The sequence below is a fragment of the Saccopteryx leptura genome, chromosome 3, assembly GCF_036850995.1.
Source record: "Saccopteryx leptura isolate mSacLep1 chromosome 3, mSacLep1_pri_phased_curated, whole genome shotgun sequence".
NCBI lineage: Eukaryota > Metazoa > Chordata > Mammalia > Chiroptera > Emballonuridae > Saccopteryx > Saccopteryx leptura.
The window spans coordinates 192866460-192886351 of NC_089505.1; the positions used below are offsets into that span (position 1 = coordinate 192866460).

At 39.0% G+C, this 19892-nt stretch overlaps 1 protein-coding gene across 4 annotated transcripts in view; it reads right to left on the reverse strand.

Moving 5' to 3' along the window:
* The window catches only part of DTNBP1 (dystrobrevin binding protein 1), a 160770-nt gene that overhangs the window by 73133 nt on the left and 67745 nt on the right, over nucleotides 1-19892 (reverse strand). For all 4 annotated transcript variants that reach the window (XM_066377102.1, XM_066377101.1, XM_066377104.1 and 1 more), the window contains one exon: nucleotides 18068-18200. In XM_066377102.1, the coding sequence (XP_066233199.1) occupies nucleotides 18068-18200 (133 nt within the window). The remainder of the gene's footprint in view (nucleotides 1-18067; nucleotides 18201-19892) is intronic.

The following is a 19892-nucleotide window of genomic DNA, read 5'->3' on the forward strand; positions in this document are numbered from 1 at the left end:
ATTTTGAAGACGTGAATTTACTTAGTAAAGGCTTATTATCTCAGCAATATATAAGACATTTACCTTTTATTTGCACTCTAGGTTTCACTAAAAATCTAGAGGTATTTGAATTCTCAGATCAGAATTCCATCCACACTTGTTAATTACAATACCCGCATGTTCCCAAATATGTAGTTGACTACAATTAACAGCTGGCAGGGAGCACTGGCAAGCTGCCTACTGAAAGGACAAATGGGTAACATTCTTATAACAGCCAAGTGGAGGTCCTTAAATCAAATGTCATCTCACTCCTTTTTTTCTAAAAACACTGAGTCTTCACAATAATGCTCCAGTATCATAGTTCATTAACTAAGAAAAAGATATTATTTTCAATCCCATCTTTCCAAAAACACATGCAATTGTTTTCCTTTAGCTAACAGTCCAACTTAATTCTTAAAAGATTAGGTACAAATGAAACATGCCTAAAACCTACTTTATATTCCAATAATGGGATTAAAGCTGAAATACCTAACAGCAAGGCAACATGTCCATAAGAGAACATCTTGAAAACACACCTTCAGTTCACTTCTCAGTAGCAATTCCCTAAAGATCACTGATGGGTGGCAAAGATGACAGACCCTCAGGTTGACATTCTAATGAGTTATTCTTATTTCTATGACTACAATCTTTAGAGAGTTCCTGCTTTCCTTCCCTTAGAATACATAGCAGTGAGCAAAATTTCTAAAAGGTACTTCCTTGTTGGACAAATGAGTTTGTAAAATTTGTATTTTTTGAGTTTGCTCACTTCTATTGTTAAAAAATGGCACTGGGCAGCCGTGTGTGTGTGTGTGTGTGTGTGTGGGGGGGGGAGCAGTTGATTGCAAATTGTCAATTGCATTCCTGCTTGGGAGGGGCCATTGTTCTGCTAATGTTTGCTGGAGGAGGGGGCTTTGTGGACCCAGGCAGTTTTGTAGGGAGAGCAGAGAGAATGCAGAGTGCTAGAGAAGAAGCCATGTTTGGCAGAGAGAGAGGTGTACAGATGCGGAACCAGAACTGAGGGGTTTTGTGAGCTCCACTGAGACTGGTGGGGCCTTTGATTCTAGGAGGAACCAGAGAAGATTCTCCTGGTTGTGGAACTGGAGAATGAGTCAGGACTTGGGAGCCCTGAATGAAAAGGAAGTGTCTTCCCTTCCTGTTTGCTCATCGGCCGGTGCGAGACTTTAATCAAGGCATGGCCCACCATTTTTTGGCTCTACTGTTTCTTTACCATCTGCCCAAATCCACTGTGAACCTTCATGGTCACGACAGCAGTGGCCACTGCCCATACACTCCCACTTTAAAAAGCTAAAACTCAGAGTAATAATTTCACACACGCTATTCTTCCCCCATCCCAAAACAAACAACCATAAAACAAGAACCCAGTGTACTGCATTAATGAATAGTTGCCTGGCTAGGGAAAGCTGCCTTTCATTTAAAGCTATCATGCCTCCCTTCACCTGGCTGCCTGACTCCACAGGAAGCTATGAGAAGAGAAGAGGCCTGGCAGAGGCTCTTTCTCATGACCCACAACTGTTTGTAAAATTTACAAGAAATTTCCCTTCAGACAGTAAATCATATCTGTACCCAATTCCTAAAAATGAAAATTGGTTGAAGTGGTATAGATAACTATGGTTTAAAGTAAAAATCAGTATTATGAAATCTTTACAGAACTGAAAACATAAAGCCTTGAAATTTCCCCCATGTGTTGGAGGCAGAGCATTTGGAAATACAGAATTAGCAAGAGAAGGGGAGGGAAGGCATGCCAAGCAGAGGTGAAGTGAAGGTATGGAAGCCAAACAATGCCGGTTATATTATATTTATAAAAGCAGCAAATACTTCAGAACAGCAGGTTGAATGAAGAAAAGAAATAAGGTTAAAAAAAAAAAGGTAGGGAGTTCTGACTGCCAGGCTAAAAGGATCTGGTTTTATTTTTAGCAGGAGAATAACATGAGCAAGACTGTGTTTTAGAAAGGACAGTCTAGCTGTGATGAATAGATGGATTGACAAGGGAGAGAATAAAGCAGGAAGTACTCTGGAAACCATTAGAGGAGTATGAAGAAGAGCTAATTAGTCCCTTACATCCGAATCCCTCAGGCAGCACATGACCAAGCTGTCAATTCCCTGAGAAAGTGTCCTCTGGTGTTTCTTCCACTTCCTTGGTTTCTTCCATTAGCTTCTCCACCTCTTCCAGACCACTAAATGCTGGAGCCCCGAAGTTTGGTTCTGGGTTCTCTTCTCTCCTTCAGTTACATTTTCTCACAAGGCAATTTCATCCTGCTAGGTAGCCTTAAATACCGTCTATAAACTACTGACTTACCCTGATTTATGTTTTTGTTTTGAACTCTTCTTTGAGCTCCAGATTCATATGCAACTGCCTTTTGATAGCTCTACTCAAAAGTGGAGTAGGCTTCTCAAACAACATCTGCAAAACAGAGCCTCTTCTTATTCCAATCCCCTCACCTCAATTAATAGCATTACCAAGTTCCTCAAGTTTTGGTTTACCCACCCCTCTCTTTCTCCACATCCAAATCCATCAATAAATTCTGTCAACTCTATCTCAAAACATATCTTAGATTCATCCAATTCTCTCCATCATCACTGCTATCAACCTTGTATAAATATCCATTTTCTTATACCAAATGTAATCTTTGAGTTAAATCACCCATCAACAAAAATGTACTGAGGCCCTGGCCGGTTGGCTCAGCGGTAGAGCATCGGCCTGGCGTGCGGGGGACCTGGGTTCGATTCTCGGCCAGGGCACATAGGAGAAGCGCCCATTTGCTTCTCCACCCCGCCCCCCTTCCTCTCTGTCTCTCTTTTCCCCTCCCGCAGCCAAGGCTCCATTGGAGCAAAGATGGCCCGGGCGCTGGGGATGGCTCCTTGGCCTCTGCCCCAGGCTCTAGAGTGGGTCTGGTCGCGGCAGAGCAACGCCCCGGAGGGGCAGAGCATCGCCCCTTGGTGGGCAGAGCTTCGCCCCTGGTGGGTGTGCCAGGTGGATCCCAGTCGGGCGCATGCGGGAATCTGTCTGACTGTCTCTCCCGTTTCCAGCTTCAGAAAAATACAAAAAACAAAAACAAAAACAAAAAAAAAGTACTGAGCCTTAGACACTAGGAATAATGTGAAGAATGGCAAAAGAATAATACTAGGTTTGGGATATACACGTTTTACCACTTCTAGTAACTTCAATGAGAAAGGAATAAAGCAGCAATCTGAAACTGATGTCATAGAGTAAATCTCTGGAAATGACAGGTTGAAGATCTTCCAGAACTAAAGAGAAAGGAGCAACTCATACACTTTGGTTTGAGAAGAAAGGCTTCTTGAAAGAGTAAGGATGCACTGAGTTTTTAAAGTAAAGTAACACTGATGATGATGAAGGTGATAGGTAACATTTATCGAGAACATAGCAGATATTTTATTCTTAACCATTCTGTTATACTCTTAAAGTTAACCAATGAAAAAGCACAGGTAAGTCAGCGTTTTAAGTTCAGGTTACTCTCCAAATTTTATTAGAAATAGTAATGACAATAATCAGCGCGAAATAGTCTTCAAGTCTATCTTTTCCATGAAGACATCCTTGGACACCCACTTGGCAATCTCTCCTCCTCCAAACCATATAACACTTCTATCAGTGTTGCAGCACCTCACATGTGGCCTTATAATGCAGTTATTTCTGTGCAGGTGTCATCTCTACAATGACACTGCAGAGCTCCTGCTGTGCACAGATCCTCCCTGCTCATACACGTGCACAGAGCCACAGAGTCAGAGCCCACAGACACTCAGCAAATCATGAACCACAAGCAGAATGACTTAGAACACCTGCTTTTTCAAAGAAGCCCTTGCTATAAATATGGAGAATTTTATTCTTCTAAAAAAAAAAAAACAGAAACAAAACTTTTGTCACATAGTATCTTATTTGATAATTTGTTTGCCACTTGCATTTTTAAAAATAGAGTCTCTTATTTTTATAGTTTGATAGTATTTTCAGATCAAATAAGTAGAAAGAATTGAAATGCCTGCTTTTAGATTTTACCATATTTTAAATTTTACGTAATTCAGCAAATGCCTTTATAAAATTTAGCATAGCAAATCCCAAAACTAACGTATTCAACAAACAGCACCAGACTCAAAGTCTAATAGTATTTCTAAAGGGTGAAACTGCTATTTAATCATTTTCTCTACAGGGGCTGAATTATGAGGGCAGAATAAAAACAAAAAAGCATCATATTAATAAATAAATCTATGGAGTATTGCAAGAAGTATATTAAATCTGTCTATGTACAGAAATCAACTAAATCAGACATACAGATGCAAACATAACAGACTGGATAAATATCTCCAGGAACACAATCATCTCACAGATAGAAGCACACGTTCTCTACATACTAAACTATTTCCCTAGGTACAGTGGTCAGCAAACTGAGACTCGGGAGCCACATGTGGCTCTTTGGCCCCTTGGGTGCGGGCGCAAAGGCCAGCTTAGGAGTACCCCAATTAAGTTAATAACAATGTACCTACCTATATAGTTTAAGTTTAAAAAATCTGGCTCTCAAAGAAATTCAATCGTTGTACTGTTGATATTTGGCTCTGTTGACTAATGAGTTTGCCGACCACTGCAAACAAATCCACAGTAAAAAGCTAACACAATGACCCCATAGGGCAAAATAACACATTCAAAATGCCAATTGCAAAATCAACTCTTAACATTTTTCTTAACACTTAAAAAAGTTTAGGGAAAATTCTTTTAAAGTGTGATCAGCCATACTTTTTGTATAGAACACACTGGCAGAGCATCCCTTCGTTGTGGTTGAGGCGACAGACTCATGACTCCATGACTACTTGTTCATAGGAAAGATCTTACTAGACATCTTTCAAAAGGTCCACCTACCCTTTATTATTACCAAGGCTGGTGGTTTATAGATAACTGAGTAGAAGATGGGTTGGAGGTTGGCAATAGAGTTGGCCTTTGGCTCCAAGTAAATTTTCTCAAAACTGTTTGCATCTTAAAAGCCTCTCTTGTTATTTCTTATACAACTTATGCCCAGGGGATGTTTACAGAACAAGAAATTTTTAACACACTAGCAGTAAAACAAGCTTCTTGAAAAGCAGCTAGTTCGTCGTAAAAACTGTACTAAATCCTTATTTATCATGCTATTTATATAATATAGTTATCTACTTTGGGCAAGCACAGCCTAGAAAGTATTAAGATGATAGGATCCTGGAATCTTGGCAGTTAATGCTGAAAAGAATCTGAGTGATATGGTAACAAAGAAGATTGTAATTTTAAAAATAGACCCTGCCCAGGCCATATAGCTCAGTTGGTTAACACTGTTCCAAAGTGCAGAGGTTGCTGGTTCAGTCCCCAGTCAGGGCACATACAGTGGCAGATTGATGTTCCTGTCTCTCCCTCACTCTCTCCCTTCCTCACTCACTAAAATCAATAAATAAAAATTTTAAAAAACTGATCCCAAAAGAGATAGTGAAGGTCTAGAAATGGGCTTGTTGGTGGCAGCACTAAGTTATGTACTGAGGATCAAATTCCCCCAAACTTGAAATAAAATTACTTTCCTAGACCTGTTTTCCATGAAAATCTAGATTTGAAGAAGGGCAAGTGGTTGAGACAAGTAGGATAAAGAAGGATGAGACAGGGGTATGGAGTATTTATTTATTAGTGTTCTTACTATATCCCACGCGTTGTACAAAGCTCCTTACACACATTATCCCTTATAACCCACAATACTGTATTGTAGGAACCATCACCCTCATTTAATAAATGAGGAAAATGAGGCTTGACCATGAAAGGACACACAGCTGATGAGTGCTAGGACTGGAATAAAAGCCATACCTCCCCCTGACTCCAAAGGTGTGCAACCTTTACCATCCAGAATGCAGTGCAAGGGCCTAATGCAGCCTATCTGAATGCAAGTGTGACCTACTTGAGATATTTTAGCCCCATCAGGACGTTACCTACATAGAACAGCAAGTCTCTTGAATACTAGAGTCAGGTATATGAATTCAGAGCTATCTCAAAATTTCTGTACAATATCTCAATCCACCCAGCTCTGTGAAAGTACATCTTTTTAACAAAACTATTGAAAAGTTGAAAGCCATCATCACTGATAGATACCCCAACATGTCCTGGAAGATATCTTGTGATTTTCAAAAAGAGGTCTGTTAAACTCCTTTAGTTTCACTGATGTACTAAAAAATGCCCATGGCAACTAATTGGTTATATTTTTTTACTCAAAATTATTAAAAGAATTCTAATACCTTGTGTTGCTAATTTTAATTCAAATTTTTAATTGGCTAGCCATCTTCTTAAGAACAAAACAAAACAAAGAAAAACAAAGCACCACTCTATCACTCATTATCACTAAGGCAGTGGGTTTGGGGTTCTCGCATCTACAGCCACGCCACCCCACCTGAAACTGTCCTCACAGATGTGGCAAGCTTTCGGTAGATAAGGTGGGTGGCAGGTTAAAGAAAAAAAATCACACATCTCAGATCCAAAAGTATTCCTGATCCAGCAGCATCACTACTGAAAAACCTTGCTTGCACGTTTTCACACTTAGCAGTCACAAGAGCAGCAATGGTCAATGCACCGAGAGAAGCAGGATACTTTCATACTTCATAGCATCCAAATCCAGAGTATGGATGGCTTTGTAAGGAGACAATATAATATAAAGCGTATGAACAAACTTTTAAGTCAAAAAAACATTAGTCTGGTGTGGCTTCATCATTTCTTGGCTCTGCAAATCCTGGTAAATTATTTAATCATTTTTCTTGTTGGTAAAATGGAGTGTACACCAACTCAAATGTTCATAATAGAATTCTATGAGTTAATTTAGACTAAGACTTTTAAGCACAGTACCTGGGGCATAGGAAGTGCTCCATAAATGCTATTGTTACCTAATTAATATCATTATCATCATAACTTCTTTTCTATTTTGAAGATGATGAGAAGCCTAAATTATACCTGCATTATAGGGGGGAAAATGAACACTCTAAAGATAATATAAATGTGTTGAGGAACAAGATTATAGACAGGAAAACTAATTAGGAAGCTATCACTATAATTGAGGCTACAGTGATGTGGGCCTGATCTTAGGAAATGACCAGTGAAGACAGAAAAGCAAGAATAGACTCAAGAAACACTGAACTGGACTAGGAACTGAGTAGACATAGCAAGAGAGGGAAAAGAGATGACAATGACTCCCAGGTTTGTGGTTAAATCTGTAGATGGAGATGCCTTATTGAGAAAAAAGTCAAATTTTGCTGTGGAAGATAATTTGGGGCATGCCTTCTTTAGATTTCTGGTTGTATACCCAAGTAGAGATATCCAGATGAAAACTGGTTTGAAGGTAAAAAGAGAGAGACCCAAACTGAAGACAGTGATTTGATAATGGTCATCAGCTAGACAGTAGAGGAGCCAAGGAAATAAAAGAGCTTACCTAGGGAGGGTGTGTAGAATGGGAGGAGCTGATAAGCAAAAATAGAATCCAAGAGACTACCAAGAATAAAGTATCTATGATGGAAAATAAAAACTTAAGGTAGAGAAGGAAATTTAGGATAGAAGTGTTATAGAAGTCAAGAAGGAACAGTCTCAAGAGATCAGGTAAGTAAAGATTTGTCAATGAACTCAGCTACGTATCAGCTATGAAAAAATGTTAAATATTTAAAGTACATCATGGATTCGGTCTTTATCAATGTCTTCATATTACACAGCCTTTATACCATCTTTTCTATTTTTAACTTTAGTGTGCTGTTTATCTGAATTAATAAATATTTTTAAAGTTTATTTATGGGTCCTGGCTGGCTGGCTCACTGGTAGAACATTGGCTAGGCATGTGGAAGTCCTAAGTTTGATTCCCGGTCAGGGCACACAGGAGAAGCAACCATCTGCTTCTCCACCCACCTCTCACTTGATTAAACAAACAAACAAACAAACAAACAAAAGTTCATTTATGAAGTAAAATAGTGTTTTAAATTTCCTCCAGTTAGTCCATTCTTCTTTTTTATAATTTTAAAGGACAGTTTTCAACTTTCTAAAATCCATGTCAAAGCACACAATATTGATATCAACTGATAAATTCTCATCTAACTGAATTAATCCTAGATAGCTATATATCAACTTCTATTTTCTCTTCCTCAAAGAAGTAACACGTTATTTTATATGACAATAATGCACTTCTTTGATATCAGTATATGGATAAGAACTGATCATAAACAAAACATGACATGAAACTTCCAGAGAGAAAGAAAAAGATTGCTCATTCTGGGGGACAATGTCCCTCTTTGAAACCCAGTACAAACCTTTCCAGCAGCAAAGGAGCACATGCCCTTTGAAACAATTAAGTGCTAATTTTCAGACCCAGAACTAAATACTAGAAATGGCAGAAGGCAGGCAAGGAACGAGACCGTTATTAGCCACAGTAAACTGGGCTAATATAACCTTGCTAGAACACAGCTCAGGAGGGCAAGAGGAAGGGCTGCCACAAAGAGGAGGAGCCCCTCATTTCTCTGTTGCTGCGTTTCTCATAATTTTTTTTCTGCCACTAATGTCAGAGCATGTCTCAGCCTATCCCATTTCTAGACTCCTTATAGACAGGAAAACTAATTAGGAAGCTATCACTGTAATTGAGGCTACAGTGATGTGGGCCTGATCTTAGGAAATGACCAGTGAAGACAGAAAAGCAAGAATAGACTCAAGAAACACTGAACTGGACTAGGAACTGAGTAGACATAGCAAGAGAGGGAAAAGAGATGACAATGACTCCCAGGTTTGTGGTTAAATCTGTAGATGGCGATGCCTTATTGAGAAAAAAGTCAAATTTTGCTGTGGAAGATAATTTGGGGCATGCCTTCTTTAGATTTCTGGTTGTATACCCAAGTAGAGATATCCAGATGAAAACTGGTTTGAAGGTAAAAAGAAAGAGACCCAAACTGAGAACACAGAGAAAAGCAAAAGATCATGCCATGGTTTTAGTTATGCTCACCTGAAGACTAAACTAATTAATTTCAGAATTTTGAAAGCATCTCTGAAAAAACAGTAACCAATGAATAAGCATAAACTACAAAATGGTTTTGGGTCATATATGACAAAATATTATTCCAAATTTAATAAACTGATTCTAAGACATTAAAAATTATTACAAACTCTGTAAATTATAATGCACAAGCTATTACCAATCTATCTTCAGAAAAAAGATTTCCTTTTCTTTAAAACCCAAGACAATCATAATTATGTTTTGCTGAATTTCAATAAGCCTTTCTAAAGATTGCGCTATCTTTAGTCTTGACAACTCTCAACTGTAAATATACACTTTAGTTTTATTAAAACCAAAAACTTTTATGAACCTCAATATATAGAATGGCGTTTACACAACTGGGAGGGGGAAAGTTTAGGGAAAGAGTACTGTAAACCAATTAGAAAAACTATTATTTTATAAGAATTGTCAGGATATGAGTTTTTAATATTGATGACAGACATTCATTGCTCAAAATAAAGCTTGAAGAACTTAAATGTCAGTCTTCAACTATTTTTACTGTCAATCCAAGGATTTAATCACTTGTTAAATATTTTAACTACATTTGTTCTCAAAACTACACAGAAAGTCTGAAACTGTCAAGATGGACTCTCCAACAGATATTTGAGAACAAGAATTTTGTTAAGTTCAATTTTTTGCCAAATCGTAAGCTTTGGTTTCACTTTGAAAGAAAATGTAAGTTGTGATTACATATTCATGAAACCAACAAATTCAGTTTCATAATAAGGAGTCAATGGCCTACCAAGTGTGATTACTATATTATAATAAATATAATTTATTATCAATAAACCACCTGGGAACCATCTAAAATCTAGCATCTGATCAGGGAAGCAGTAAAATAAAGAGACAGAGTTTGGGCTTTTTCTTAAAAAAAATATCTTCTATGTCTCTACTTGATTTTTTTCAACTTATAGAATATAGTTATGATAACTGGGGCTTTGGGGGTTTTTTTTTTTTGTATTTTTTCTGAAGTTGGAAACAGGGAGGCAGTCAGACAGACGCCCGCATGTGCCTGATTGGGATCCACTCGGCATGCCCACCAGGAGGCAATGCTCTGCCCATCTGGGGCATTGCTCTGTTGCGACCAGAGCCATTCTAGTGCCTGAGGCAGAGGCCATGGAGCCATCCTCAAAGCCTGGGCCAACTTTGCTCCAATGGAGCCTTGGCTGCGGGAGGGGAAGAGAGAGACAGAAAGGAAGGAAAGGGGGAGGGGTGGAGAAGCAGATGGGCGCTTCTCCTGTGTGCCCTGACCAGGAATCGAACCCGGGACTCCTGCACACCAGGCCGATGCTCTACCACTGAGCCAACCGGCCAGGGCCTGATAACTGGTTTTAATATCCTCATTTGCTAATTCTAACATCTGTGTCAGTTCTAAATTGGCTTTGATTGGTTATCTCCTCAATATGTTTGCTTAGTAATCTTTGATTTGATGCCAGATGTCTTTACCTTGTTGGGTGCTAGATATTTCTATAGTCCTACAAATATTTTGAGCTTTCTTTTGGTATATAAATTACCTGAAAAAAGTTCAAAGGATCACTTTTTTTGAGCTTTGCTTTTATGATTCATTAAGCAGGTCTGGAGCAAGGCTCATTATAACCACTGTTGAGGGAACTTCCTGAGTGCTCTTCCCAATTATATAAGTTTTTCCAGTCTGGCTATTGGCTAACAGACACTATGCAGACACCAGGCACTGTTAACCAATCCTTTTGGATTTTTTTTTCTCCTGCATCAGATAGCTTCCTCACATACATCATCAATACACTGCTAAATATTCAAGAGAAACCCTTACAGATTTCTGGGATTCTCTCCATATAGCTCTATTCTCTCTGGCACTATATCCTGTGGCCTCTAACTGCCTTGGTCTTCCTAGCCTCTCAACTCAGTCTCTCTAACTCAGAGAGTCTACCAGGCTCTTCCTGGGTTCCTCTCCTCCCTACACTGTAGCCATGAAACTGTATCAAGGCAGAATACTGGGGCACTCACACCTCATTTGTTTCCCATCTATTAAGTCTCAATTATCTCCATTGCCTGATGCCCAGTGTCTTGAAAAGTATTATTTCAGTTGTTTTGTCTGGTTTTTGGTTATGTCAGGTGGGAGAGTAAACTTAGCCTCTGTTACTTCATCTGGGGCACATACAGAAGTGCCCTTTTCGTAAAAGCACCAATAAGGAAAGTTCTCCTGATCCACTCCGCGCTCAACATCCAAACAGACCTCCACCGTAGAACCAAGTTATTGCCTTTCCATATATCCTTTGGAAGAGGTGCGCTGGAAACTCCTCTATTGGATCCAAAACCATCTTTACCCTGGAGAATGGCATTGGTTTCTTCTGCTCAAGCCAGGCTTATATGTGCCACATGCCTGCCAAGTCTCTCTAGCACCACCAAACCCAACTTTCTGAAATGGAAATACAGGTTAGACCGATGGCCCACTACTTATGTCATTTAGCCTGGCCTGTGATGGTGCAGTGGATAAAGCATCAACCTGGAATGCTGAGGTCACCGGTTCAAAGCCCTGGGCTTGCCCGGTCAAGGCACACACAACAAGCAACCAATGAACAACTAAAGTGAGACAACTATGAGTTGATACTTCTCACTCCCCCTTCTCTCTCTCTAAAATCAGTAAATAAAACCTTAAAAAAAACTGAATCATTTAAAATTAAAAACCACTAAAATCACAGTTTTTCAAGATGCAGCTATTTTCAGAAAAATTCTGATAATATGGTGCATATGGAAAAGAAAAACAAAGGATCCAGAAGTTGGAAATAAATATTTTCATTAAATTATACATTTATGTCTAATTTTAAGTACAGTAAAACTAATTATTGTGAGAGTTTCAGGAAGCATTCTAAGGAATATTATGGTGGTACTGGAAAGATTAAAATTACACAATTCTTTTTGGCTTTACTTCTTCTTTCTCCTTAACTTATCTATTGCTCATGATTCCGGGTCTTTACACCTATTGTTCTTTCTGCTCAGAACCATATAATCCTAGATCCTTATACAGCTGTCTTCTTATTCAGGCCTTTATCCTCATGTGTTTTCTCAGGAGGGCCTTCCCTGCTCACCCTCGTCAAAACAGTCCTCTTCCACCTGACCACTACAACATAATCCTGATGTATTTTCCTCAAAGCCTATAGAATTATCTGATTATCCTTTATAAATTACACATTTATCATATATTTTCCCTCACAGCCTGTGACTAAAAATGTGAATTGACTCCAAAATCTCAAGTCCATATTTCTAACTGCTAGCTAGGCAAACTCATGTAAATGGTTTTAGGTTCTTTATTTTGGTCCATATACTAAATATTCACTCTTCCTACTTGATGAAATGTATTTCCCATTCCTTATAAAAGCCTATGCAAGGGATTCTTGAGTTATACTTGGATGGTTATACCATCTTCTGAGTTATCTGACAACTTAGCCACTGGCACAAGTTATTAGGAAAGCTATAAACAGGCATTCTCCCTCTACAACTGTACAGTTTAATATATGTCACTTTCATTAGATAACCAGCTGAATAAGCATGCCCTTTAACGCAGAAATGGTTTAAACCATCTATTCAAATGTTTTTCAAGGGCAGACCATGCTATTGGACTCCTCCTTAGGAGCACACATAAAGCTGCATGACCTCTCTGCCCACTGTGAAAATCACTCTCTGTGTAAGCCCCATTACTGTGGGGGATGGGTCATGGCCTACTTTCGTAGGGGATAGTAATCTATTGTCTGCTAGGAACATCCATCGAACGTATGATAAAATATCATTATCTCCACTCACAACTAAAGATATATTGATATAAACATCTGGGACTGATTCAGTTTGTTTCAACTCAAAAGTCAAAAGAAGTTGTGGGGGGAGGAATGGTCTGAAAATCTGCTTCTGATGCTGGTCTCTAAACAGCCAGAGGATTTCATGTAACTCAATTTCTTCCTCAACTCCAGTAACTGCTTCCCTGTCCACTTCACAGGCTCTGGTGGGAGCTGAATGAGAAAATGCACTGGAAAGTGCTATAGAGACTATTCACATTGGAGATGTGTGAGAAATTATTCTTCCTTCCTCCATTCCCTCCATCCCCATCCAGCTGTCTGCCCAGATTTTCTGGAAAGCTACAGGGCAAGCAGACATTGTAAACACACACACACATCATATAGCCAACAATTTGTTCATACATTATCTTCCCAGAGCAAGAACAGTAAAATCACAGAGTATGCAGACACTGGCAACACACACACACGCACACACACCATACAGAGAACCTTTGTTCACACGTTCTCAGAGCAAGAAAAGAAAAATCATTCATTTAGTTTGTAGTGCATATTGTTAAAAAAGGAAGGTTTTTTAAAGAAGTTCTTCTCTTGTGGATTATATAACAAAAGGCTTAATTTTAGTAAAAATATTTGAACATTTCTCAAATAGTGTTATATAGAATACTATAGTTTAATATGTACTACATGCAAACTGCTTATTTAAACAAGTTGTGAAACACTGACATGTATTGCCTCCATTAGGCAAATACAGGGTATCTGAAACTTAATCATGGAATGTTTTAGTTGTTCTGTATATTTCTGAAGTGAGAAGGGGGGGGGGGGCAGACACACAGATTCCTGCATGTGCCCTACCGGGATCCACCCGGCACATGTCCACTAGGGGGCGATGTTCAGTCCCTCTAGGGCGTTGCTCTACTGCAACCAGAGCCATTCCAGCGCCTGAAGCGGAGGCCATGGAGCCGTCCTCAGCACCTGGGCCAACCCCGCTCCAATGGAGCCTTGGCTGCAGGAGTGGAAGAGAGAGACAGAGAGAAAGGAGAAGGGGAGAGGGGGAGGGGTGGAGAAGCAGATGGGCGCTTCTCTTGTGTGCCCTGGCCGGGAATCAAACCTGGGACTTCCGCACACTGGGCCGACGCTCTACCACTGAGCTAACCAGCCAGGGCCTATCATGGAATGTTTTATCAGTGGCTACCTTCTCAGCCTAGTATCAAAAATAGTTTTTGTACATTTCTTACATCAAACAGTACCCAAGGGTTTATGATGAAGACGAGTCCCTTTCCCCAGATCTCTCTACCTTTCTATCCTTTCACAAGTAGCCATATTGAATTCTTTCAATTATTTCTTCTGGTATTTACCTCCATTATTTCTAAATGCTATGCCAATACTAATATTCATTTATTTCTATTTTAAATATTACTGATTTCATGCTGTGGACAATGAGGACTAGCATTCCTAAACCCTTCCTATCCCTCAGTACAAACATGCTTCCTCTCCCCCATCTTCTCATTAAGTTATATTACAATTCTGGCTTAAATCCGTATTCTACATTTAATCATTACAAAGTTATATAAACATTGCTTATAAATGGACCATGTAGTCTATTTCTTATCTTATAAAACTGTGTTTTCCTTTAGTGTTAATAGTTACCTTGTTTAGTTTTTAAAAATATACTATCACTAATTCATCATCAAACTCTCCATCAGAGCTGATAAAATTCTTCTCAAAGCGTATCAGACAATCTATTAGCTTGCTTTCTCCCCCCTTTAGAATCACTACTCATAGAACTATCCAGAAGGGTCTTCCTGCTTCAGTTTGACTGCGTGCAAGGCCTACTGACACTTCTCTCCCCCATCATTCTGAGAATTCCCTTTGTTTCCTTTCTAAAATGGACGGATCCTCTTGAGAAAAATCCATCTCTCTTCTGCGTGCACCCTCCTTCTTCCTGATTTACCCCCTTGTTTACAAAGCATGTTCTCCAGTAGTTTCCTGATAAAGTGTGCACACAGGCTAAATGTGAGCCTGGAAATGACTATTTCCTCATATCTGATGAAAATTTTGCTAAGTATATATAAAGTAAAAAACCATTTTCTACTTCCAGTGTTCCTGAAAAGTTGAAGTTCTTTTGATTTCTAATCTTTAATATAAGACCTTTCTAAAGGCTTTTTTTCTTGTTTTTTAAATATTTTATTCAGTTTAGAGAGAAGAAAGCAGAGAGAGAGAGGAGCAGGAAGGATCAACTCCCATATGTGCCTTGACCAGGCAAGCCCAAGGTTTTGAACCAGCGACCTCAGTGTTGCAGGTCGACACTTTATTTACTGTACCACTGCAGGTCAGGCCACTAAAGGCTGTTGAAATTTTTATTTCTAGTGTAGTAAACCTGACAAAAATACATGTTGATAATGAATCTTTTTTCACTCATTTTTCCAAGTATTTGGCAGGCTCTTTTAACTCTTTCATATCCTTCAGTTCTGAACAATTTTTTTGTATTATCTCTTGAATAAATTTGTTGCTTTTTCTCTCTTTCTTTCTGAACTCCTAGTAGTCAGATATGTGACCTAAAAATTAATGCTCTAATTTTCTTAACACTCTTAGCTTTTTTCAGTCTTTTTGTTCTCTTATATAAAATATTGTACTAACATTATCATCCAATGCTTCAGTTAAAGTTTTCTCTACTTCTACCTTCATATATTTTATTTCTAAGAGCTCTTTCTTGTTCTATGTTCCTTTTCTATAAAATTCTGTTCATGTCTCCTAAACGCAAATGGTCTCTTACAAGACAGCCTCACATATCTGAGGCTATTAATTAAAATTCTAAAGTCTTCTTTTGCTCAATGCAGACCCAGCTGTTTCATCAGAGAACTCCCCAACTGTCTGTACTTGCAGACCTTTTCTCCTGGGCGGGTCAGTTTTTTTAGCTGAGCCCTCTGTACAGCCTGTACAGCGGATGGAAGTCTGGCTGCCGGAGTTCTCAGAGCCAGTGAAGAAAGAGGCCTACAGAGTCTTGTGTTTACTATACTTTGTTAATTTCTCTGTTCACAACAGAATAGCAATTCTCTCTTACCTTCTCTCAGTGTCCTGGATGCAACCTAAGATCACTTAATGAGCTAGGGTTGGGGTAATGATGTGGCTGCGCAGAGGATCAGGAGGTCTAACATCTCCAAATATGTATATTAACACCCTTTACCTTTAAAGGTTCATGATGCCTTCAAATCCCGAACCCCCCTGGGGTTCTGTGGGGCACGTCAGCATGCTTCATGTCCTAGTCCCTGCTACCAGAACCTGGCTCCCAGCTTCGGCCCCAGCCTTCTCTACTCTGCTGGGTCCACACCACTCATCACCCACCTCCTCCGTTCCAAAATATTGGTGCTATTTCTTCTTCTAGTCCTTTTGTTCTTGTGAATTGTAACTTTTAAAAAGTTCTTAATTATAATTTTAGTAGGATTTCAGTGACTATGTTCAATCCATTGTGTTAAATGGAAGTTCTGTATCAATCAAAACTAATTTGGTGTCATTATAGTAACCTTCATCATATTTCCAGTTTTATATTCAAGATTAAGTAGAAACAGCCAAGAAAGAGCTTAAAATATAAATATGACAGCTCTGAATAGTAAATGTCCTACATGACTTATTATTTAAAAGACTTTTTTTATCACTCTACATTTGACTGAATAAAACTGCTCTACTTTCTCAGCGTTGTCAACTCAATTTATTTATATTGCAGCCAGATACTAATCAGCCTTATATATGTAGTCATACACATGTGAGGCCTGGCTATATAAATTGCTTTGAAATGTTATCTTTGAAAAAGATACTTCATCCTTTCACATGCCGAATAAGACAGGTTAAGAGTTTCAGAAAGATTATAGTTTATAAATGGTATTAAGCAATGTTTCACACTCCGTATTTCTGTGTTTTGTGTTTAGAAAAGCCAGTTAACTAGAATGGAGAATCAACAGTGATTCTGTGAGCTAAATCGGTCTGCTTTTATTTGACTTTTTTGAAAAACCTGTCTCTCATATTCCGTAACACTGCAAGAAAGTATCATTCTCTATTTAACAACAAGAAAGCCAAAGATAGGTCATTTGCAACAGGTCATACAGGTAGAAAGCGGCAGAGGAGAAATTGAAGCTTAGATCTGCAAGGACTTTTCATAATAACCAAAACAAATTGTGTTTCTGTTAATAATTTTGAATTAAATCAGTAGTAATTATTTCAGGATAAAAACATGACTTCAATTTAAATCACAAGCCTAATATCTTACCAGAATATTGGATACAAAATACTTAGGCATTGTTGATAAATATTTACCTTATAAACATGCTATGCCTAACCTGTGGTGGCACAGTGAATAAAGTGTTGACCTGGACCGCTGAGGTCACCAGTTCAAAACCCTGGGCTTGCCTGGTCAAGGCACATATGGGAGTTAATGCTTCCTGCTCCTCCCCCCTTTCTCCTTTCTCCTCTCTCTCTCTCTCTTTCTCTCTCTCTCTCTCTCTCTCTCTCTCTCTCTCTCTCTCTCTCCCTTCTCTCTAAAATCAATAAATAAAATCGTAATGAAGAAATAAACATGCTATCAGTATTAACTCGCCAGTAATGAATCCGCATAGTCTTCATTTTAAACATTCGTTCCTGGTGATTCTTATGACTCATTAACATTTAAGATCCATCCCTAGGGATAATACAGACCTATCTGGGAATTTCAGAATGCTCAGTTTTCATCTCTACCTCTTGGCATTCTAGACAACTTTATCATTGTGATAATCCACAATACCTACATTTCAGCTTGACTTTTTTTACCTCCTATATGCCAGTGACCAGCACTTCATGTCAGCAATCTACTCCTCCTACTGCCACACTCTCAATCCAGAACTATTCTATTGATCAATCATCGTAAAATCAGAAGTGTACTCTAACAAACCTATCTTTTTCCTCTCCCGGCAAATCCACTCTTCAGCCGCAGCCAGATCCCAATCTCACTCATCCAGTAACCTCCTTCTACTTCCTGCTCTGCCCCGATGACAGTCTCGGGCACTTTCACCACCTACGGGACCTCCCCATGGACTTCAGAGGACCTACCTGCACCTTCTGACTCTGCCCAAGATGTCAGTGCACAAATTGGCATGCACAGTTTTTAGCAAGCTGTTACTTTTAGGCCTCTCTTCCCTTTGTAGCTCAGTTCAGATCAAGCTGTGAAAAACTTTGATATTGAAAATATTGTGGCCAATTTTTCAAACTCACCTCTTACTTTTCTTGTAATTTTCCAGTTGTTGGGCCTGCATGTGTTTGTATCTTTCTAATTCACACTGTGCACACAAATCCTCCAGATTCAGCAGGTGGGTTTCTACCTCCTCAAAGCTAGTCTCTAAATGAGCTGAAAGTACAGAAGGTCAAAAGAACAAATATCAAAAATCAGATCGTGGAGAAAAGGAAAAGTATACAAAAGTTAAAAGTTTAAATTGTGGCTGTTGTTTTGCACTTATTTAATATTCCTTATATAACTTTCTTGAAACAAAATAAAATACACTGAACAGACTTCAATGATCTTTTTTGAGTATACTTTTATATTTTCAAGATGTAACTTTCCATAACACTCTATTAACCAGGATGATGAGGAAATAGTATCCTGATTAATCTAACATTGTATCATAATAACCCCATATAGCACACATGAACAATCAGTTTCAAATAATGAGAATACAGCAAAATATAATTAACACAAATTATGCCAAATATAAATTTAATATTTGAGCTTTCAGGTTACTTTAGTACTTGTTTTGCCCCAGCACATTATGGTCAACTGTAGAGACATACAAATACACAGTAAGCACAGTCAGTGGTTGGTGGGAAGGCAATCAGCTCTGCCCACCAGTCAACTAGTCTTTTTACTACTCAACTTTGCCTTTAGGCCACAGAGCTTTGCAGCTTTATTGGAACATGGAGATCATCTATAGTTAAATCCTTCACTTAAAAGATTCAAAACCAAAGCCTGCGGAAATTCATTCAGTGTTTTGCCCGAGGTCACCTAGCTAGTGAAGGGCAGTCAGGAATCAAAACGGACTTCCTCCTACACTGTACTACAATAGTTTCCAATTGATAGGGTGCTAAGTAAACCATGACATCACAGCTATAAGGGTGAGGGCTGGTTTTCTTAGCAGAAAGGTTTTAGAGGCCAAAGATTTTGAACTCAAAGAGCATCATGGCCATTTACCTAACACTCACCACTTGTGCAGACACTAGAATGCAAAGCTGAAAAAGACAGTCCTTGTGCTCAAAGAGGTTAAAATAGAGGGGGAGCACATTTCAATGACAACACAGTTGGAAAGGCCTGGGCAGAGGTACTGTGGGGACACAAGGAGTGGCATCTAACATAGAGGAGGGCAATGGAGGCAAGGGCTCCACAGGAGATCTGCCCAGAATCCAGGAGGCATGGCCACCGCAGGGAAGGGGCAGCAGTGCACCAGCTGGCAGTGCAGGCTCCACTAAGTAGCTACAATGCAATTTCAGTGTGTTGAATTCCTCCATTTATCCACTGGATTTTCATATGACTTTCTAAATTAGCTTTTGTAGCATTTAGGTTATGAGCAAACTCCTCAAATTCTAACTTGCAATTTCAGGTTTGTTAAGATGTAAATTCTGGGCTGTTTTTAACTAACCTTTGTTTGATTTACGGATTTATTAAATACAGAAACATTCACATTTTCTAATATCCGAAATTTTAACCCTATTAAGTAAGTATGCTTACAAAACTCCCTCTTCTTTCTTGTAGGGTGTATGACTTAAAGACATGGACTGGGGGGAAACACAAAATTTTACTGAAGAGCAAAATGTGATGAAAGTAGTTTAGCAGTGTTTTTCAACCGGAGGTCTGTGAAAGAGTAAGCACTCTGATGCTGCAGGAGGATCATAATCAGGGTGGTTAACTCACCACTGACTGGCATGGGTCCACAGACCAGCGGTTGAAAACCACCAGCTTAGCACTCTTCTTCAAAGACATTAGGTACCGACTTTGATCATACTGATATATCACTGTAAACCACTGGGAATCCTGGGAAGGGCTGATAAT